General features: G+C 41.5%; 1 protein-coding gene across 25 annotated transcripts in view; it reads right to left on the reverse strand.

Moving 5' to 3' along the window:
* Positions 1–20,000, reverse strand: part of QTMAN (queuosine-tRNA mannosyltransferase) — a 294,835-nt gene that overhangs the window by 5,317 nt on the left and 269,518 nt on the right. For 24 of the 25 annotated variants that reach the window (XM_084809878.1, XM_084809812.1, XM_084809932.1 and 21 more), the window contains 2 exons: positions 16,776–16,846; positions 15,978–16,069 (listed from right to left, as the gene is read on the reverse strand). In XM_084809878.1, coding sequence (XP_084666004.1) covers positions 15,978–16,069; positions 16,776–16,846 — 163 coding nt within the window. Of the gene's footprint in view, positions 1–15,977; positions 16,070–16,775; positions 16,847–18,073 lie in introns of those variants that run through there. The other variant, XM_084809895.1, reaches the window with a different exon arrangement.

Consider the following 20,000-nt stretch of genomic DNA (forward strand, 5'->3'; position numbering starts at 1 on the left):
CAGGACATGTGCAAACATTTTGCTTGAAAATATGACACTGTCATGAGGTTTAGCACAACTTTATTTGGACTCTCTTAAAAACATGCATCGTTAAATAATTATGGGCAGAGTAGAAGAGGGCCAGAGACACGGAATGACATGTTCCACCCCCTAAGCGAAGGTTCACATCTGACTGCAGGGTAGGAAGAGCAATTCCTTACTGCTGTTTGTCCAGAGATCTATGTGGGCCATTCCCATTTTTTAAAATAAGAACTTTTGTTTGTGTTCACAACCCAACCTATCAGTTTTATTCATTGTTCTGGAAACAACCTCACGTTAGGAATCACAGATGTCCCTGACTTTATTTCATTATAGAATATAACAGCTCAACAGCAGATGACACCCACTGTAAGCACCTTACTAGTCTACCAAATGCAGTTCCCATCTCTCTTTAAAGAACAAACATGGGGATTTGGCAAGCTTACCTTGGCCCAGGGTGTTGCCATGCCACTATTAGCTGATCTGGGCATTACTAATCTGAGTAAAATAATTTGGTGGTTCATTAACTACTAGTCAAGCACCCATAATTTTGATTTTCAATCAAAAATGCTACTGTTATTTTGAATGGTAGGCTGAGAACCAAACTGGACATAATGTGGGAGTTCTATAATCAGATCTCTGGTATCTTTTTCTTCTCTTAAAAGTAGCTGCGGGGTGGGGGGGAGGCCAATTTGGGACAGGGCCACAGGGTGGTTTACACGCCTTTCCTCCTGTGCTGTTTCCACAATTTAAATTACACCCCCCGCAAAAAAGCTGTTATTAGCTGTGGAGGAGAATAAAAGTTAGGTACACATCTTGTCCCAGTCTCTTTACCCCTCCATAGCAGCATGGGAAAGCAGTCAGCAGGAGGAATTTTAACTGGGGAAATGGTACAGGAAAGGCAGGATTATCCTCCCCCCTGCCCCGCCCATCCCCATGGTCCAAATCTAAATTGGTCCTACAGCTGCTTTTAAGCACGGATGGCAACCCTGGGAGGTCCTCAATCTTGTATCTCCCATTTCATGTCTAATTTAGTCTTCAGTGTGGAATCTTTCATCACTTGCATTGTGTGGCTTGGCTCACTTGCATGAATATTCTGGAACTCCGCATCATGGTTTACCTGCCCTCTGTATGTGCTCTTTGTGGCTTGGATTGTGAACACCGATTTGTAGGCAAATGGGGCGGTGTGAGTGGAGCACGGTCAGCCAATGGTAAGAGCAGAGAACCTTTTGGTTCTCTTCCTCTGCTATTCTGTAATCCCACCACAAATGACTTTACCTCTTTTTCTTCCTCTTTCCCCTATTCCAAGCCCATTTCCAAGCACTGATTTTTATGCAGTTTTCCATTGTTCTTTCCTCCCCTCCTCCTAGTTTCTCATCCATCTTTGCCTCTCCATTGCTGTCAAGTGTCAAGGTTTTTCCACCCTCATCTCTCCCTCCCAGCCGACCACCTTCTCTATTTCCTGTCCTCTGGGTCACCTAGCCTTGATCCTGTCTGAATTAATTCCCATGTCCTGATCCAGTGAATGTTGCCCACATCTTTGCATTGCATTTACTGCATTTATACCCCGTCTTTTTTCCTCTTGCAAGGAACCCAAGGCGGCTTACATTATCCTCCTCTCCATTTTATCCTCACAACAACAACCCTGTGAGGTGGGTTGGGCTGAGAGTCTGTGACTGGCCCAAAGTCACCCAGTGAGCTTCCATGGCCGAGTGGGGACTAGAACCCGGATCTCCCAGCTCCTAGTCCAACACTCTTGCCGCTACACCACACTGGCTCTTGGCTCCAACTGAATGGTCCTGGACCAATCAGTCCTATGCACAGGCCTACAAACTTTGGCTAGCCTTGGTAGCTATGCAAACAATTTTGGTTGCCAGTGTCTGCTCCTCACCCAAGTCTTGTTCCCAGTCATGTGCTGAACCACAAACTCAGCACAAGATCAAAGACAATCCCTGCACCCTTTCCCGCACCAAGCATGGAGCAGGGATGGGGGATCATGTGGCGAGCTGCAAACTATGTATTTGGGCAGTGGAATGCCAGAGCATAAGATCAGGCTGTTATTGCATACTTTCATATGACTTTTTACAATTAAAGCAGAGAAGGTGAGACATCATTCTTCACATCAGAAAACTAAACACAGGCCCTGAACTGAAACATGAGACTCATATTTCATTATTCTACATATGTCTTCTTCCTCCTGACTTTTCTTCCTCTCTCCTCTTTGGGAGATTATGAAATGGGACTGGGAGTTTTGATCATATTATGCCTGTGCTATACCAATTGTACTGACTCCCAGTCCATTTCCACGCCCAATTCAAAGAGCTGGTTTTGACCTATTAAACCCTTCATGGCATAGGACTAGGATACTGCCTGTCTCCATGTATCCTACTCTTACGTGAAGATCTTCACTGGAAGGATTCTTGCAGGTGAGGTGGATTACTACCTGAGTATAGCCTTCTCATTGGTGGCAACTTAGTTGTGGAGCACTTTCCCTAGATAGGGTTGCCCGGCATCTAACCAGTGGTGCAACTAGGGTCCAGGGCCCCATAACCCAGGGGAGCCCAAATGACCACCTGGAGAGCGGGAAGTGATGAGGGCAGCAGAAGCAAAATCTAGCTTATTGCTGCAGTCACTGTGGTGCTTTGATTTAAGTGAGTTTACAATGCAAAACTGCAGATGCTCAGAGTAATTTTTTAAAATTAAATCAGAGTCGGCAAACAGTATTGTTCTAACATATCAGGAATGTTAGCTGCAAACATGGAATGGCAGTTGTGAGCAGGGGAGAAATATTAGTTGTGTGTTTCACAACTGACGCAATATATATATGACTGTCCAAAGGGTACCCCCAACCCATAAGACCATTCTTTCCAGGTTCTAAAATGACCAAACTGCACCACTACACCTATCAATGAGCTGTTTTTTTTTATTTTCCCAAGCCATTTAGATGCAATTTTAATCCTGCTGACAGCTTTATATTGCTTTTATAATTTTGTAGATTCTAGATTATTTTAATATTTTGTATTTCTATTTTAATTGTTTCTTTTTTCTTTTTCTTTTTTGCAAACTACCCTGGGAATATAATTGAAGGGTGATATAAAATATACTTAAAAATAACTAAACCTTTAATCTTCCCTTTTAAAATAATCCCAGTTGCTTTAAAAAGGAAAAGAAGAATGGTACCATTTCTCTCTCTCTCTCTCTCTCTCTCTCTCTGTGTGTGTGTGTGTGTGTGTGTGTGTCTTTCCTTTTAAAAAACTGTCCTTAGGTTGAGGCATGTCTCATTTGTGGGGCATATCTGACGACCAATGAAAAACGAGTTACCCTAAACAAAACCCTCAGTGTCCGTATAAGTATCTAGGAAGTAGTAACCAGACAATGACATGGCTGTGAAAATTCACAGTACCAAGACAAAGAGGAACCAGTGGTCATAAATATGACCTACAGTGAAATTTTTATTCTTCATGGAGAGGTTTTACTTTCAACCTTTAACTGCCTGTTCTGTTGCACAACTGAATACTCCCATTTTGGGAGAAAGCATTAGGCAACCTAGCCATCCTTTTTGAGGGAAGAAAGAAAAAAGTATACTTGCTGCAGATCAACTGAATTAAACAGTAGGAAAGAGGTCACCAGTGCCTTTTGCAATCTACTGTTAATGTCTCTTTTGTAAAATTAAATGATTATCCCTTGTAAAAACTATTTTATTTCTTCCTCCCTATCCTGCCATGTTCCTTGGGCTCAAAAGACTCAACTCTTACCCTATTCCCTTATGTGCTCAGATGCCCTTTCTCAAACATTTCTAACTCATCTACCAATTTTAATTCCCTCCCTAAAGAACGTTGGAAGCTTGTATTCCCAATATAGTTTTGTAACAGAAAGTTCGATGCCCTTGCTTTTATAATGAAGGTTCTGCTACTCAGCACGACAGCATTTCCTCCTACTGCACCTTTGAGTGTAACTTTATGCTCCACCAACCCTTGCCTTTCATTTTGGCCTCTGTGGGGTACAATGAGAACATGAGGGTATTAAAACTGACTGGGGGAAAGGCACTCCACAGATTGCAGACACACAGCCAACATAGCTCTAGACCAACCTTCTCTAACCCAGCCCCCTCCAGAAGTTTTGGACCACAATGCCCAGCATTCCTGACCATCAGCAATGCTGGCTGGGGCTGATGGGGGTTGGAACCCAAAACATCTGGAGGACAGCTAGTTGTGGAAGGCTGCTCTAGACACTTCAATTTATGTATTTATTTACTACATTTATATACTGCCTTTCTTCCATCATGGAACTCAAGGTGGCTACATGTGGTTCCCAGGTGGTCTCCCCTCCAAGCACTGACCAGACCCAGACCTGCTTAGCTTCAGCAAGGTAGCATCCTTTTGTGCCTTCAGACCATGCCCTGGGACCTAGTTATTTTCCTAGTTATGTGCTAAGGTTCACTGCAGCCCTTTCTCAGGACTGAAAGAAGCAAATGCCCCATGTGAAGCCCGTTCTCTTTCTGCATCCAGTCTTTGTTATACTGCAGCTGGGGATTCATCTCTACCCCTCCATTTCATTCTAGATTTTGTCCTCTCTCCCATTCTGTCCTTAAGGTTGGGCTACTATGAGCCCTACATTGGTTTCCTTCTACAAATGTTTTCCAGGTGATGGTTCTTAGACTATGGGCCGATTCACATGATCACAAGAAGTCACTGTGGCTTAAACAAGCTATGGTGGCACATCATGTGCCAGGCGCAATTTGCATAATCACTGCCCAGCTGTGACTTATCGTGTTGTCTGAATTAGGGCAGCTTGTTGAGAGGGTTAAACAACTATCAAATAACCCATGGGCTATTTTAGGGTTATTTGAAAGTTGTTTAACCCTCCCATAAGCCACACTGCCTAGGTTCAGATGACACGAAAAACTGTGGCCAGGCAGCGATTATGCAAATTGTGCCCAGCACACACTGGCATTTGCTGTGGCTCACAACAAGCCACCGTGGCTTGTTGTGATTATGCAAACCAGGTCAGAGACATACCACTACTCCTGGGGGAGGATGGGGGAAGGGAGAAGAGGAAATCAGCTAGAGAAAAATAAGGGCACAAGGGTTGCTGGTAGATGTGTTTTGATAGATAGAAGCACATGTTTGTTACAACTATATGCAAAGTGGTGCATCACTTTAAAATCTCAAGGAGCCACTATTCTTAGCTAAATGTCTCTTGCTCTCCCTTTCAAATATACATTTACCCAAGGCATGGCAGAAGGCACATGATGCACCCATCTTGCTGAAGCGAAGCAAGTCTGGGCTTGGCCAGTGCCTGGATGGGAGGCTGCTTGGGAATCCTTGAGTTCCATCATGGAAGAAAGACAGGATATTAATCACCATCATCATCAACAATCATCATCTTTTGGTTTAGCTACGACACCTTGACAAAGACATCACACCAGAAATTAGGAAGCTGCCTAGTGCAATGATTTTCAAATTTTCTGTCTCCTGCTAACTCTTGCCATACCAGCTTGTCTGCCAAGGAACTGCTCACAAACCTCTGTGTGTCCTGCTATGGATTCTTGGGCAAGTTCTAGGATGAACAGTCTGATCAACAGAGCAGAAGCTAATGGAGAAACTAGGCTCCCCATCACTCGGTGTCAACTGATTGCATCCCAGAATGCATCCAAACGCACCCCCACCCACCCACAGCCGCATATTGCACAGGGAAATTCAAGTAAGTGATGGGCAAATTGTCTTTCAGGGAAGCTTCTCTGCCATTCCTGATATGCTAATTGAGGAACCATTGATAAGCTTCTGAAGAACTTCAAGGTTACAGAACAGACATTTAACAGCTGCTGACCTTGTTAGACATTACATGTTTCTGGCCAGGATGGCTATCAATGACATTAGTCTAGAGAAAGCAGGTTGAAAGCTTTATCTTTTTCTTTCCACTTCCCCAGCATTTCTTGATAGGAAAACTATCAGTCCTTATGTGGGTCAACTCTCTCTCTCTCTCTCTCTCTCTCTCTCTCTCTGTGTGAGAGTGAGTGAGTGAGGTGGGGGGGGGGGGCTAGTTCACACATAACAAAAAGCTACCATGGGTGAATTTCCCTGTGGAGCTTCTCATTGCAGCAGCCACCATTTTGAATATTTGAGCTGTGGCGAGAGCATGCTGTAGCTTGTCATTACATGAGAACTTGGTGAGGGTGGATTGTGGGGTGGTTGACAAGCCACCCAGAACCCATGGACTGTTTTAGAGTCACGGGTGGCTTGTTAACCACTCCAAGAACCCACCCTCACTGGATTTGCACATAATGACAACAACAACAACAACAAGCTACGGCATGCCCCTGCTGCATCTCAAATATTCAAAATGGTGGCCATTGCAATGAGAGATCCCACCGGGAAATTCACTCACAGTGGCTTCTTGTTATGTGTGAACTAAGTCAGAGAGAGGGTAGTATCTTTAGCTGTCTTAATGGCATAACCTTGCTCAGCCCTGTTGGGCCAGAGAATAGGTTGAATCAAGTCCCAGCACACCCCTTACACTAGGGTGTCTTGTTACTACTTAGAGATGCTTAATTGAAATGTATATGCTGGTATTCCAGTCAGACAGTACTGGATTACATGTGTCAGGGTGGAAACTGAGCCGATAGAACCCCAGAGCAGTTCTGATTCTGAGGAGGATCAGCAATCCGTGGGAGAGGAGCCAGCTCATCCCTCACAGGCACAGCAGCTGGCAGAGATTCCTCCTGCCAGCATTCCCGAGATAGATAGTGACCCTGGCAGTGAGCAAGTGAGGGAGGGGGGCTTGCTGGACGCTCGACGCAGACACAGGGAGCGACGAGCGATGGAGGGCATGGAAAGGAGGCGTAGCGCCCGTTTGGCGCACAAGCAATGGCTGCCTCCCGTGGACCCAAGGGAAAGAGGGAGGATCTCTCCCTAGCCCATAAGTTCAGGGTCTTCAAGTGATTCTCCTTCAAACGGGGATCAACTGCCTACCCGGAGCATAGGCTACTCTGCTGTTCATTGCTTAGTCACTGGTGATTAGCATCTGAAAGAGTCATTAAGTTGTAAAAGGATTAAAGCCTTGAAAAGAATCCTTTCGTCTGTGTCTTGAGTTGGCTATTGGAGTGTACTGAAAGAGGCCGCTAGGGCGCTCCAGACAACATGCACGTTTGTTTTATAATTATAATTCACTTCCTTGTATATCAGGATTTCCCAACCTGGCACCCTCCAGATGTTTGGACTCCAACTCACATCAGACCTAGCCAGCATGGCCAATGATCGAGAATCCAGGGAGTTGTACTCCAAAACATCTGTAGGGCATCAGGCTGGGGAAGGCTGTTGTATATTCTTGCTTATTTACTTAGACCAAAGGTGAGGGCTAACTGCTACTGTTTGAATGCTACATGAGAAATATATACAAAAGAGTATGTATAATCTTTATTGATGTCAAGGAACCCTTTGGTTTGAATACCAAGAAGTCTTATTTGGTAGAATCAGAAGATGATAGAAGACAAGAAGGGTATGTAGAATTGAAGCGAGATGTATCTGGGGGCAATACAACAAACAAAACTCAGATGTAGTAGAACAGAATCACCTGAAGTGGGAAAGTGCAGCAATTAGCATGCCTGCCTTGCTTATTACTTTGATGACCTTTTCATCAGAACGAGGGCATTTTCCCTAGTAGGTTTCCCTGCCAGTTCCTACTAAAGTGCTGAACTGAAAGCATGGAGAAAGATCTCTCCATAATAAGGCATGCTGTGGAGTTGAAAAAAGCTATGCCAGTAACACACCTAAGTACTTCACTCTTGCAATCTCCTGTTGGCAGCGCATTTGGCAGGAAACCATTATGGGATTGATCAGATGTAATATGGCTTAGGGGACATTAGATGTGCAGAATGAACTTATCTGATCCCAGAAAAATGTCCCATGTAAATGTGGTAATGAACTCAAAGAAATATCCAACAAAAGCTGTAACTAAAATATGAACACTAACAAGGAAGTTACGATTAACCAAAAGACATGGTTAAGTACCCCCCCCAAAAAAGATTGATTTATAAGATCAAATTTCACATTTATTTAATTTGCATAATTTATTCCACTTGAAGACTTTAAATGAATTGGGGGGGGGCGACTTATAGTAAATAAGTGTCCCCACAGCCTGCCCAGAAATATTGCTTGGTGTCAGATTAACCAACTCACAAGTCACCACCTCATCAACAAAGAATCGAATGTCTGCTCTGGTTACTTACAATGGATATAGAAACATATTTATTTGTTTTCACAAGTGATTTTAGATCCCACAATATCATTTAGTTTACCTATTTTTTGTGGTACCCTATGGAAATGATATCCTAAATCACATTCATCGATACACACACACACACACACACACACACGCGCGCACGCGCGCACACATATAAGCAAAACTGTCAAAGAGAATGACAAAAGAAGTAAAAAGCATTATCTTTTATTCTGTTGGTTTTGGGACTGCAAACCTTTTAAGTCACAAACAGAAGTGTTCACAGGTGAAAGTTCGCCTAGTATTTGCCAACAGAAGTGAATCCAATAAAAGGTATCATTTTACCTATTTTGTTAGGTTTAGAGAGCAGAGGTTATTAACATGTGTGCTTTCAGGGAAAAGGGTGTTGGTTTGGGATTTTACTGCCACTAAACCATGCAAGATGCTTGGAGCTCTGTGTTCTGATAGACATCAACATTTAGTAATACTTGGCTTCACGTTGTAACGAACAATGCACCTAAGGCTTACCCACAACACACGCTCTTGTGCCTTATTGCTCAACTTGATTGCCTTTTTGTAGCAAGCATAATTCTGTCTCCCTTTTGCCTCTAACTTTATAACTTGGCAAGGGTACTGCATATAATTGACAAACTAATGCAGCAATGCATTTGACTGTCTTAGTTAGATTATATTATTAATAAGCTTGCAGCAAAGGCACACAGAGAGGAGGTAACAAAAATGCTATCTTACAGATTCTGTTTTTGTGGTTTTGTTTTAGGCAGCAGGAAGAAAGAATGCCAGTTTTTCTGATGGCCAAAGTGTATGAAGAACAAAATACTCTTGTTTGCTTTCCAACCTTTGTGTTTTGTTTACCAGAACATCATTTTGAACTTCAAATAACTAATCGTAGTAGAAAAGATTTTGAAAGAATCAGAAGGAACTGCAGGGTGGTCTATCGGGGCCTCAGCCAAACCGATAGTGAGGGGTACTCTTCACACCATATACTTAGCACTGGAGTTTATAATTCAACCTCTCCGGTCTTCCCTGGTTTTCATATATAATTCAAGTTATGGTTAGGAAATGAGCAGAATACCTGAAGACTGAACTATGAGCCTGCCAAAGAACAAACCTAAGGGTTGTGGCTATTTGAAGATAAGTGTGAAACAAGCGTGTAAGGCTGTGAGAGGGGCAGGGAGAATGTGTGCATTCTATATTTCTATGAGGAAGGATTGGACAAGCCATGAGTCAGGAAGAGTACAGGCTGAATATGTTGGAGTGGGTTGGAAATGCGCGAGGAATGGAGACAGACATGGTGTGGTTTTACCCACTTTTATATTGGTAGAGTCAGGACAAAACACAAAACTTGAAAAGCAAACAAGAGTTTTAATGTTTTATACACGCTGGTCAACAGAAAAAATCGTGTTCTTTTTTCCTGCAGTAACAACAATAAAAACAGATTATATATATAATCTAATCTCTCTATATAAATATAAGGTTGGGATAGTAGTTTTTAGGAAACAGAATAGGCTTTGGAGGGGTAGGAGAAGGAAGGGAATTTATAAATTAGATTGAGAATGTATAAATTGGGATTGGAAATTGTTTTCATTTTTGTTTATTGCATTTTTATTTTACCCTTCAACTAACTGCTTCAAAGCAGCAGCTTAAGCTGAGGGACAATTAATACTGGCTCAAGCAGTCTTAACAGGATTGTTTGTGTGCCTGTTCAGGAAATCAAGCAAATGATTAGGGCTGATGGTTTTGGTGGCTACCCCATAAATGTGGAATTTTCTCCCCTTAGAGATAAAACGCAAGAATCTTTCAAAAACATTGATCAGGTAATTTTTTTAAAAAAAATGTGGGTTGGTTTTATGTAGCAGTTGAATTTGGTTTTATGAAGTTGAAGTTGGTTTTATGTAGGGTTGAATTTGCAGGGGTAGGTGGATGGGGAGGAAATGGGATCAACATTTTGTTAACTTCATCTGTTTTGCAAGCAGTAACCATTTTAAAGCTTCTATGAATTCTGTTACCTGTCCAGAATGTTTGCCTAAAAACTAAAATAAATACATATAACCAAGCAAAGGCTGTCCATTTGGATAGCAGAGGAGGGATTGTCCATGCATTGCAGGAACTCAGTATTACTATAGGTGATACTGAGAACTGAATCATTCCATTGAATCGTTCCACTGAGAACTGAATCATTTCTTATGGTTATTTTCCTTTATTATCTTTTTATCTTGATTTGATTGTATGCATTTTAACTTTACAAGCTGTTTATGATTTCACAGCTTGGATCCAAAGGTGTGTTGCACAAGCAGAAAAACACATCTACTTGTGCAAGGCAGCATTCCTCAGTTCTGCCAAGTTCCCTGTTCCACTGCAGCCCTCTGTGCCCCATTCCATGCTGTTCCAGAGGGTCACTTGACCCTCAGAAGTGGCTTTGAGGACACAGAGGCTGCAGTGGGGACGAGGAGACAGAAAAGCCCTGTTCCACTCCTGCTTCTCTGGACCCAACCATATGAGTTTGGGAGTATTGTTGTTATTGGAATACCTTGTGTGCTTTTTCACTATTAACATCATAAAACAAGTTAGCAAATAAATAAAAAATTATCTGCATGGTCTAGCCCTTCATAGTTTCGCCCTAGGTTCCATTTCTTGAGCACGCTAAAAAGTGACAAAGAGATAGAACTCAGGAACTGGCATCTCTACAAATGATAAAAGATACCAGAATGGTAAAGAACAGAAGGAACAGATTTATTCATGTGCTAGTGTGATCCCACATTAACAGAGTTCATGAAGTGAGTACATTTCTGTCCTATATCAAGGTTTTGAATCAGGGGTTGAAGCTGAACCCCTCTGACAATATTCATTTCCCCCTATCCAGGGCCATTCACTGCTGCCACTATACTGTGAGCAATTAAAACTTGCATTCAGCAGGCATTATTAACGTGCTGCCCAAAGTTATGTGATAAACTACTTTATGTCTGTGGCAGTAACTCTGCCTATAAATAATTCAGCAAGGAGTACGTTCTACAAAGGAGGAACTTATAGCAAATGAAGTATTTTACTTAGCCAGAATTGTACAACGCACATCTCTTCTTCCGGGGCTGTGTTTTGGAAATCCTACCCTTTAAATATCAATAAATGTCCTGCACATGCTGGTTTTTAAATCTCCCCAAAATGTCTTGCATTCAAAAGACACAGAGTCACAGCCATGAAAAAGACAAGCCATGTAAAACAAAACTATTTAACTGCACTTGAAAAAAAAGTGAATGTCAAGGTAAAAATTTAAGGATTGTTTTTCTCTTTGAAGCCTCCCATGTATAGCTATGCAATAGTATTGACTCAAGAAGTAATGCTGAGCACTGGAAGTGTTCAGTCAGCATTTTAAACTATTATGAGCTACCTTCTGAACCATTGCCAAGTTAATAGACAATGAAAGATAATGAGCTTGAAATTGGGTGTTAAATTGCATTTTTGGTTCTCTCCTTTTTTCCTGAGGTTTAACCATTTCCTGCAGAAACAACATTCTCTTTTGGTCTGCCCTTACATAAATGTCCACTTTTAGGTCACAGATAAAATTGCATGCATACAGAGCAAAATTACCTCATTGTCCTGTACAGATGTGCTGCACTGGCAAAGAAAGTACAGAAAATCTATCTGAGGGAGGAGCCAGAAATACTTCTGAGGGAGGGAGGAGGCATTCTATTGCTCCTGTACCCTAGAAAGCATTCCTAGTGAACGTGTCCCCCCACTGTATTGTCAGGTATGTAGTTTATCAGTAGCATTACCAACTATATTACTGGTTCACTTAACATTAGCATCCTAGAATGAGGGCATCACTTTTTTTTCAGAGTATAATTTACCATGATGTTCTCCTGGGCAAGCCCCATAAAAAAAATGGGAGCTGTGCAAGATCATGTCCAGGCTGGACTACTGTAATGCATTATATGTGGGGCTGCCTTTGAAGACGGTTCAGAAACTCCAGCTTGTGCAGAATGTAGCCACCCGAATATTGGTGGGGGCGAGGCGATTCGATCATATAACACCTATACTGCGCCAGCTGCGCTGGTAACCGGTGTGTTTCCGAGCCCAATTCAAAGTGCTGGTTTTCACCTTTAAAGCCTTTAACGGTTTAGGACCAAGTTACTTGAAGGACTGCCTATGCCCATATCAGGCTGCCCACACTTTAAGATCAGAAAGAGAGGCCCTTCTCATACTTCCACCTCTGAGAGCAGTCAGATGGGTGACCACACATGAGGGCCTTCTCTGCAGTGGCCCCACGCCATTGGAACAAGCTGCCATTGGAGGTCTGCCATGCTCCCTCATTGCAGGCTTTTAAGAAGGCCTTGAAAACATATAATTTTACCTTGGCTTTCTACTGATATGACTGATATTGTTGCTGTTGCTGCTGCTAACATGGCTGTTGTGACTGTTAACATGGTTGTTGGTTTTACTGTTGGCTTTTATTGTTGTTTTTATTGTTTTTATATTTTATCATTTTTAATATTTTGTTTTTATGTATTTTATTGTTGTAAGCCGCCTTGGGAGTGCTTCAGCCCTGAAAGGCGGCCAAGAAATATTTTAAATAAATAAATAAATAAATCATGGGAAGGCATAAGGAACTTTCCTGAGCAACACTAATACTACATATAGTTCCCGTTTAGATCAACCAACCTTGTGCTAGAGAACGTCTTTGTAGATAGCACCCATATTTGCTTAAATGTATTTCCACTCCATTCTAGGTAACAGTCTCTGTTTAAAAACATGGAATGATCTATAATAATAAAAGAGGAGGTATGTTTCTCTCTCCGCCCATCCATCAGCATCATAATGCCAAGACCATGAAACCTAGACTTCTGAACCTTAGCGTGCATACTAAGGGGATCCTAGAGGTCTGCACCCCAGGGTTACTTTCTTTTTAAAACATATTAATTTTAAGTAATTTAAATGTTTCCATATGTTTGAATCCTGTAGTAACATCTTCCATCACTAGAGGCAGACTTTCCTAACCAGCACACGGCTTTGCAATCCATACAGTTTGCAGCCAAGGGAGTTTAGTTACCAAGAGACAGAGTTATATGCTTGTGCCCTTTCCTCTGACGTGGAGCAGCCCCCCTCAGGGGAATAGAGTGGACAGACCCTCCATAAGGGGGCTAAAGGGGTACATCATGGCAGGGGCCATGCCTAGGACTGTCAGAGAGTATGGCTTCACTCACGTGGGGCGGGCACAATGGGTTGAATCCAATGTTAGCTCTACTTTGAGTAGATCCATTGAAATGAATCAGATTTCAGTTAGTCATGACTAACTTAAGTTCCATACATTTCAATATGTCCACTCTAAGCAGGACTAAAATTGGATTCAACCAATGTATCCAACTCTGACAGCTGCGTAAGTTTGCCTGAAGGCTTCACTGTATCAAAGTAAGGGCTATTCCAACCTGTGTGAAGCCAGGTCTGTAACACTAGTATGAAATATTGAAAGGGTGACATGGAAGGTGTAATGCGTATTGCTTGATCTGTTAATATTAACCTACCAAATGGCAATAGCAGGTCTTCTACTGCACTCAGTAGGCCCTCAAGCTCAGGCTTCAACAAGCCAGTGGAGAAAAGAAGTTCAATTTCTGTGTTCCCGCTGTCAATAATGCTGCTTGATATGGGCTTGTCATTTTGAGTCAGTGTATGGCCCGTCACCACAATTGACAAAGTGCTATATTAGGGATTACAATTGAACATAGGGAGGGAGGCAGCCTTCACAGGACCCAGGCCGTTCACAAATTTAGACATCAAAACCATTATCCTGAATTATACCTAGAGGCTATCAAGAGCCAGCAGGCCTGGCCCAAGACATGTTGCTACCTGAGGCAAAGGACAAGATAGCGTTCCCACCCATACAGAAGCTGACCATACTTGCTGACTTGCACAAGCCCCCACACCAGAGGGTAGCAAGCTAGCTTAAGGGCTCACAGAACAGGCCACATGATGCACAAACACTTCTGTCATTCAACATCTTGCCACTGCTCCCTTTCCCCCAGCATCTGCTGCCTAAAGTGGCCATCTCACTTTGCGCAATGGTAGGGCCGGACCCGAAAGACAGTGCAGACATGCAGTCACTGGAAGGTCTTCCCAGTGGGTGCATCTCCCCTAGCACCAATGCAGTATGGGGGTAGGAGCTGCTACATTGTGCAACCCCTGCCAGCAATGTACAGTCTTCAAAGGCAACCCAAAACAAAGCATACTGTATCTAAGCGGTGAAATTTCAAGTTTATAAATTGCGCAAATGGGGGTTGGAAAATAAAATGGGTTCAGCCAAAGTAAAGATCATAAGTTTCCAATTCATATAGAAAAAGAAAGGTTCCTCCTGTGCAAGCACAGAGTCACTTGCTGACTCCTAGAGGGACACTGCTTTCACTGGTGTTTTCATGGCAGACTGTAGCGGGGTGGTTTGCCATTCCCCAGTCGTGACTATCTTTCCCCCAGCAAGTTGGGTACTCACTTTACCGACCTTGGAAGGATGGAAGGATGGGTCGACCTGAGCCGGCTACCTGGGACCCAGCTTCCTTTGGGATCAAACTCAGGTCGTGGGGAGGGTTTCGGTTGCAGTACTGCCGCCTACCACTCTGCACCACAGAGTTCATATAAGGGCTAGTCAAAGAATTCATATAAGGGCTAGTCAAAGTTCATAATCACTGTATATGATGGTTCTAAAAATAAGAGCCCCTCCTCAATGTTTCAAGGCTGGGAACTTCTGTGACCAGAGGAGGTTAGACCTGATAACAAAAACAGGTACCCCACACTCTTCAGTTCACAGAACCTTATATACTATTTTAAGGCAGGACTAACAATATAGAACATGCATTGGCGCTGACAAAAGCAGTAGTTCTGTGTCTCTTCCTCCTTTCCCCACCGGAACTCTAGCAACACAATATAGGTGACATGATGTCATTGCATACAGAATTCTCCCGCCCCTATTCCACTTCATTGGCTAGTACTTCTGACAACAGGAAAATGCATTTTGTGCTACCAGTTGTTACAGGGAGAGAGAGAAAAAGGAGACCTGGGACTGCTGTTTTGGGGCAGCGGTCATGTTATATGATTGTCATCTAATTCCATCCTCTGAATGAATGACTCTTAAATGTCAGGCACCAAACTTGACACATACACAGAAGTTTGTTTGGGATTGAACTTTTCTTTTTTTAAAAAACTTTTTTCAATACTTTTTTCAATTCAGTATTGTTTTAAATTATCAAAGTAACCTAAAACAGAGGGAAGAGAGAAAACCGGTACTGGTCAGTCACCTGAATGTGTTGACCAATGGAGATTAAATTAAGGCAGGAAAGTAAGCTCATCCTCATTAGTATAATTGTAGAATCTCTTTTTTACCTTCCTTTTAAACCAATGAATTAAATTAATCCAGGTTCATTTTTATAAGCCTCTTGGGTCCAAATGTGGAGGACAGTCATTTTAGAAAACAATAAATTAAAAAAAAGCATGTAGCATGCATTAAGTGCACGTATTTCATAAAACCCTAGGTTAATACAACTGGCATCTAGTGTAATTAATCCTTGTTAGTGTAACAACTAATATCCCTCCCTAGCATGTTTCCTTTAAACATTAGGATGTTAATTAAATGTTTTCTGGTTTTCTCTTCTTTTGGGGAGGGGGGGGGACAGGAGTAGGGCTTTTTTTTGTCTGCATTCTTCAATACAGCAGAATACCATGTAATACTTATTCTGAATAAATACCTTATAGAGATGTTTCCTAACAATATCTGGTCTCTTGCAGAAATTCTGAAGCCTTTTAAAAAGCTGTTCAGGTGTAGAATACAGATATTCAGCTGCAGGAAAAACAGATACATTTTTAATGAAACAAAAACCTCAAAGCACACACTCGATATTAGTCACTTTACTAATTAAAAATGCATATTGCTCTGTGCCGCCTCATGTTTTACATTATTTAAGCATGATTTTATAAGGTTACCTCAGCTCACAAGGATGTTTAATGCTAAATAAGACTGTGTAGTTGTGCTGTTTAGACATCTCCTCTGGGTGATTAAAATACATTATTCTAATGTAACACAATGCATATGTGAGACATTTAGTGATGAGATTTTTCAAAGAACTGGTACTACATTAGTGTGTATCTTGTAGCAGGGTTGCATATTATTAAGTATTAAATTGTTTAAATAATTTGGTATGATTTTTCAGGCCTAAATTTTTCTCTCTGAATATCATTATAAAAAATCTGCAAGCTATCGCAGCCGAAGCGACCTTTTTTTTAATAAAATCTATCATTATAGACTGTGTATACTAACAATGAAGAATGCTATTTCAAAACTTGCTTTTGTGTTATCTTGAAAGAACAGATGGTAAATATAAACTTCATCTAATGTATTAAAACACATTAAAAAAATTCCTTAGCGCTAACATGGTAGCTTGCCAAATAAACAATTGCTCTTGCTTAAGTTTATTCTCAAACTTTGTATTTTAGAATTAATTATAAATTAAAAGCTCAACACAAAAAAGGCATAGGCAGGAAACTACCTGGAAATATTTCTGGATAGACCAAAGCTTTGGGGCAGAGTGGATAACAACCACAGTACACAGCTTCTATCCTGAAAGGGGGAAAATGCAGAATATGTATTATTATTACATTTTTGAGCCCCAAAGCATATTTTGGGCCAACAGCACAGAAGTTGGCTACAACAATCATATTCCCTGTACATCAGTGTAATCTCCCTAAATGCCAAAGTTGCTCTTTTTGAAAGATAATTTTATTGATCACATGAATTACATAGAACAGAACAGCAAGCATATGTTTTGTTCACTGAATAAATCAAGGCACAGCTCTCCATTTAAAAAACAAAACAAAACAAAAATGCTCAACACATTTTTATAATCATCAGACAGGCACATGATAAAGGACAGAGACTTTTCTTGATAGCGACTGTGAAGAAGTGGGGAACCCACTATACCCTTCCTCCACCCACCCACTCTTCAAAATATTGTCAACCAGAAATAGCAATGAACTGACATAACAGAGCAACCACTGTAACTTGGAAGCCACTTTTGCACATTTAAGTGTAATGATACTTCACCTCACGCAACTGTGTACTGAAATGCAGCCACTAGTTGCGGCCCAGTGAGAGAAGGATCCATGCACACCAGTACATGTGAGGACTTGGGATTTGGTTGTACACTTCACAGCCCTTGTCCTGAACTCCCCAGGAATGTTTTAACACAGAGAACTTTTTAAACTTCAAAAGTGATTTGGATGTGGTGTATATCTGCCATGAACAGGAAAATAACTAAAAAGCTCCAGCGCAACTGTTGACTTGGCATGGGCATGCACCTCTTAGTTATGGCCATTCTCTTTAAGTAAAGAAATTCAGTGACTCTTTTCAAACACTGCATAAGAGGGCCTGACAATGCATAATAGATTGAACCCACTTGGCTATACGCATATATACTTTTAAATTACTAATTATAACCTAACCTTTACTTACTAATACATTATCCAAGTAGTCTGATGTCAGGTTTTTAAAATGTGTTTTGCAGAGTGGCATGCTTGACTTTTGCAGAGTAGCATGCTTGCCTTTCTTGATAGCAACTGCGAAGAAGTGGGGAACCCACAATACTCTTTCTCCACCCAACCACTCTTCAAAATGTTGTCAACCACAAATAGCAATGAACTGACATAACAGAGCAACCACTGTAACTTAGAAGCCACTTTTACACATCTAAGTCTAATGATACACCCATCCACTCTTCAAAACCCACACTTTACAACCATCTCCCCCCACCCCCCTCAAAAAAAGCTAGAAAATATTGGCAGCAAAGTATTTGTTAATATTTGCATGCAGTCAAAAGACTGAGTTACAACGGGGATTATTTTTGCTTTTCTTTTGCCCCTCTAGCATAACGACCATTAATCTGACATACAATAAACTTTAAAGATAAAATTGTAAATTCTGTTGGCCAGAAATTATTCAGTGAAGTTGAAACCACTTTTTAAGATATGTTTATTTTACAAGACTCTTTGAATAGCATCCAACATATTAGAGGACTTTCTTTTCTTTTGTAACTTCAGGGTTTGTCTCCCCTTCAGGAAAACTGATGACAGTGTCAGTATTTACCTTCTTCATTTATAACACAAAACAGCAATATATTTGTGGGCTTTGTTTCCAGCATTTTCTTTTCACTCTCAAAAACTGAATTTGTCATTCACTGTAATTTAGCTGCTCAGGTTTTCTTTTAAAATGGAATATATGAATGTACATCACGAGTACATTCTAAATGCAAACACCTTCCAGTAGTCTGCATTGTATCCAATTGTTGCCATTCTGCTGATGAAATTCTCTTTGATCCAGTGGAGGCTTCTGTCAGTTGAATGAGGAAGGAGGCAATATTTGGTGGTTCCTCCTCACTCCTGTAGCCGCCCCACATCTCCTGAGAATTGGGGAACCATCTGTAACAATGTGGGAGATTATGTGGGAGGCTGTAGGGGCTGAGGGAATTGGATCCCTCAAAACTGCCTCCCTATTTGTTCCACTAATGGAAGCCGCTGCTGGATCAAAAAGTATTCCATTAGTGGAGAGACAACAATTGAATGCAATCCTGTATCATCAAATGCAAAGAATGCAAACCAACTGACTTGTGCTCATGATCATGGATAACTTGCACCAAGTGGATGGGGAAGGATTCAATGGGAATATGGCAGCTACGCCCAGACGACCCATTCCCCCCACGTCATATAACATCTCCGAATGCTGCCTGCAAACATGCTCATGCATATACATGGTGGAATGTGGAAACTAGGGTTCCGATGAACCACCATAAATTATATAAATGTGGCCTCACTCTGTGGTGGATTGGATCTCAGATCATGAAATTATGTAGAGGCAAGCGATTTTCAATTGATTTCCTTCCCTGAAACAGAACAGTAGGCCAAGCTGCAGCTGGAGTCATCTTTAAAGCACTGCAGCATCTCCTTCCCAAGGTCTCTGTCTCACAAATTAGTAAAACCAGGAACCAATATGTATGTAATTTGACAGATAAAATATAGGATTTGGAATTAATCCTTTTATGTGAAAACAGCCTTACAAGCTGATGCAAAAATAAACAATAACTGCCAATATATTCCCAAAACAGTTAGGAAGAACAGACCATGGAGTGCAGTATAAAATTCAGCTTTCATTTTTTAAAAAACTGTTTAAAAATATATTGGCTCAATCTAACAAAGGGTGATCTGCACATGAACTCAAAGTGCAGATCCCTACATATATAAAGGGACTATATGGGGGAAGTTGTGAATCCCCAGATAGAGTAACATGGTTTGCACATGCAGTTGAGGCCCCGTAGATCTATGGATTGTGGCAAATACTAAGCAGACACAAATGCCCTGCATGCTGCCCTTTAGTTTTGGCGGCAACCTAAAAACATCCTTACTTTTCTCTCTACCTGTGGTCTAGATCTGCCTTCACCAATGTAGTGCCTTCCAGATGTTTTGGACTTCAACTCTCATCAGATCCTGCCAGTATGGCCAATGATCAGGTATGCCCAGAGTTTCAGTCCAAAACATCTTGAGGGAACTAAGTTGGGGAAGGCTGATATGGATAATAAACTGAAACTACTGCAACCACAGTTATTCCTCATTTTGAACCTTGGCGAAACAACACAGTACCTACGACTCCATTGTTAAAATGACCTTTATATTCCAATTAACAAATCATCTGCTAAATCTATGAATCTTAATATTCAGATCTATTC

The sequence above is a fragment of the Heloderma suspectum genome, chromosome 1, assembly GCF_057233095.1.
Source record: "Heloderma suspectum isolate Gila_16-S chromosome 1, 16-S_ref, whole genome shotgun sequence".
NCBI lineage: Eukaryota > Metazoa > Chordata > Lepidosauria > Squamata > Helodermatidae > Heloderma > Heloderma suspectum.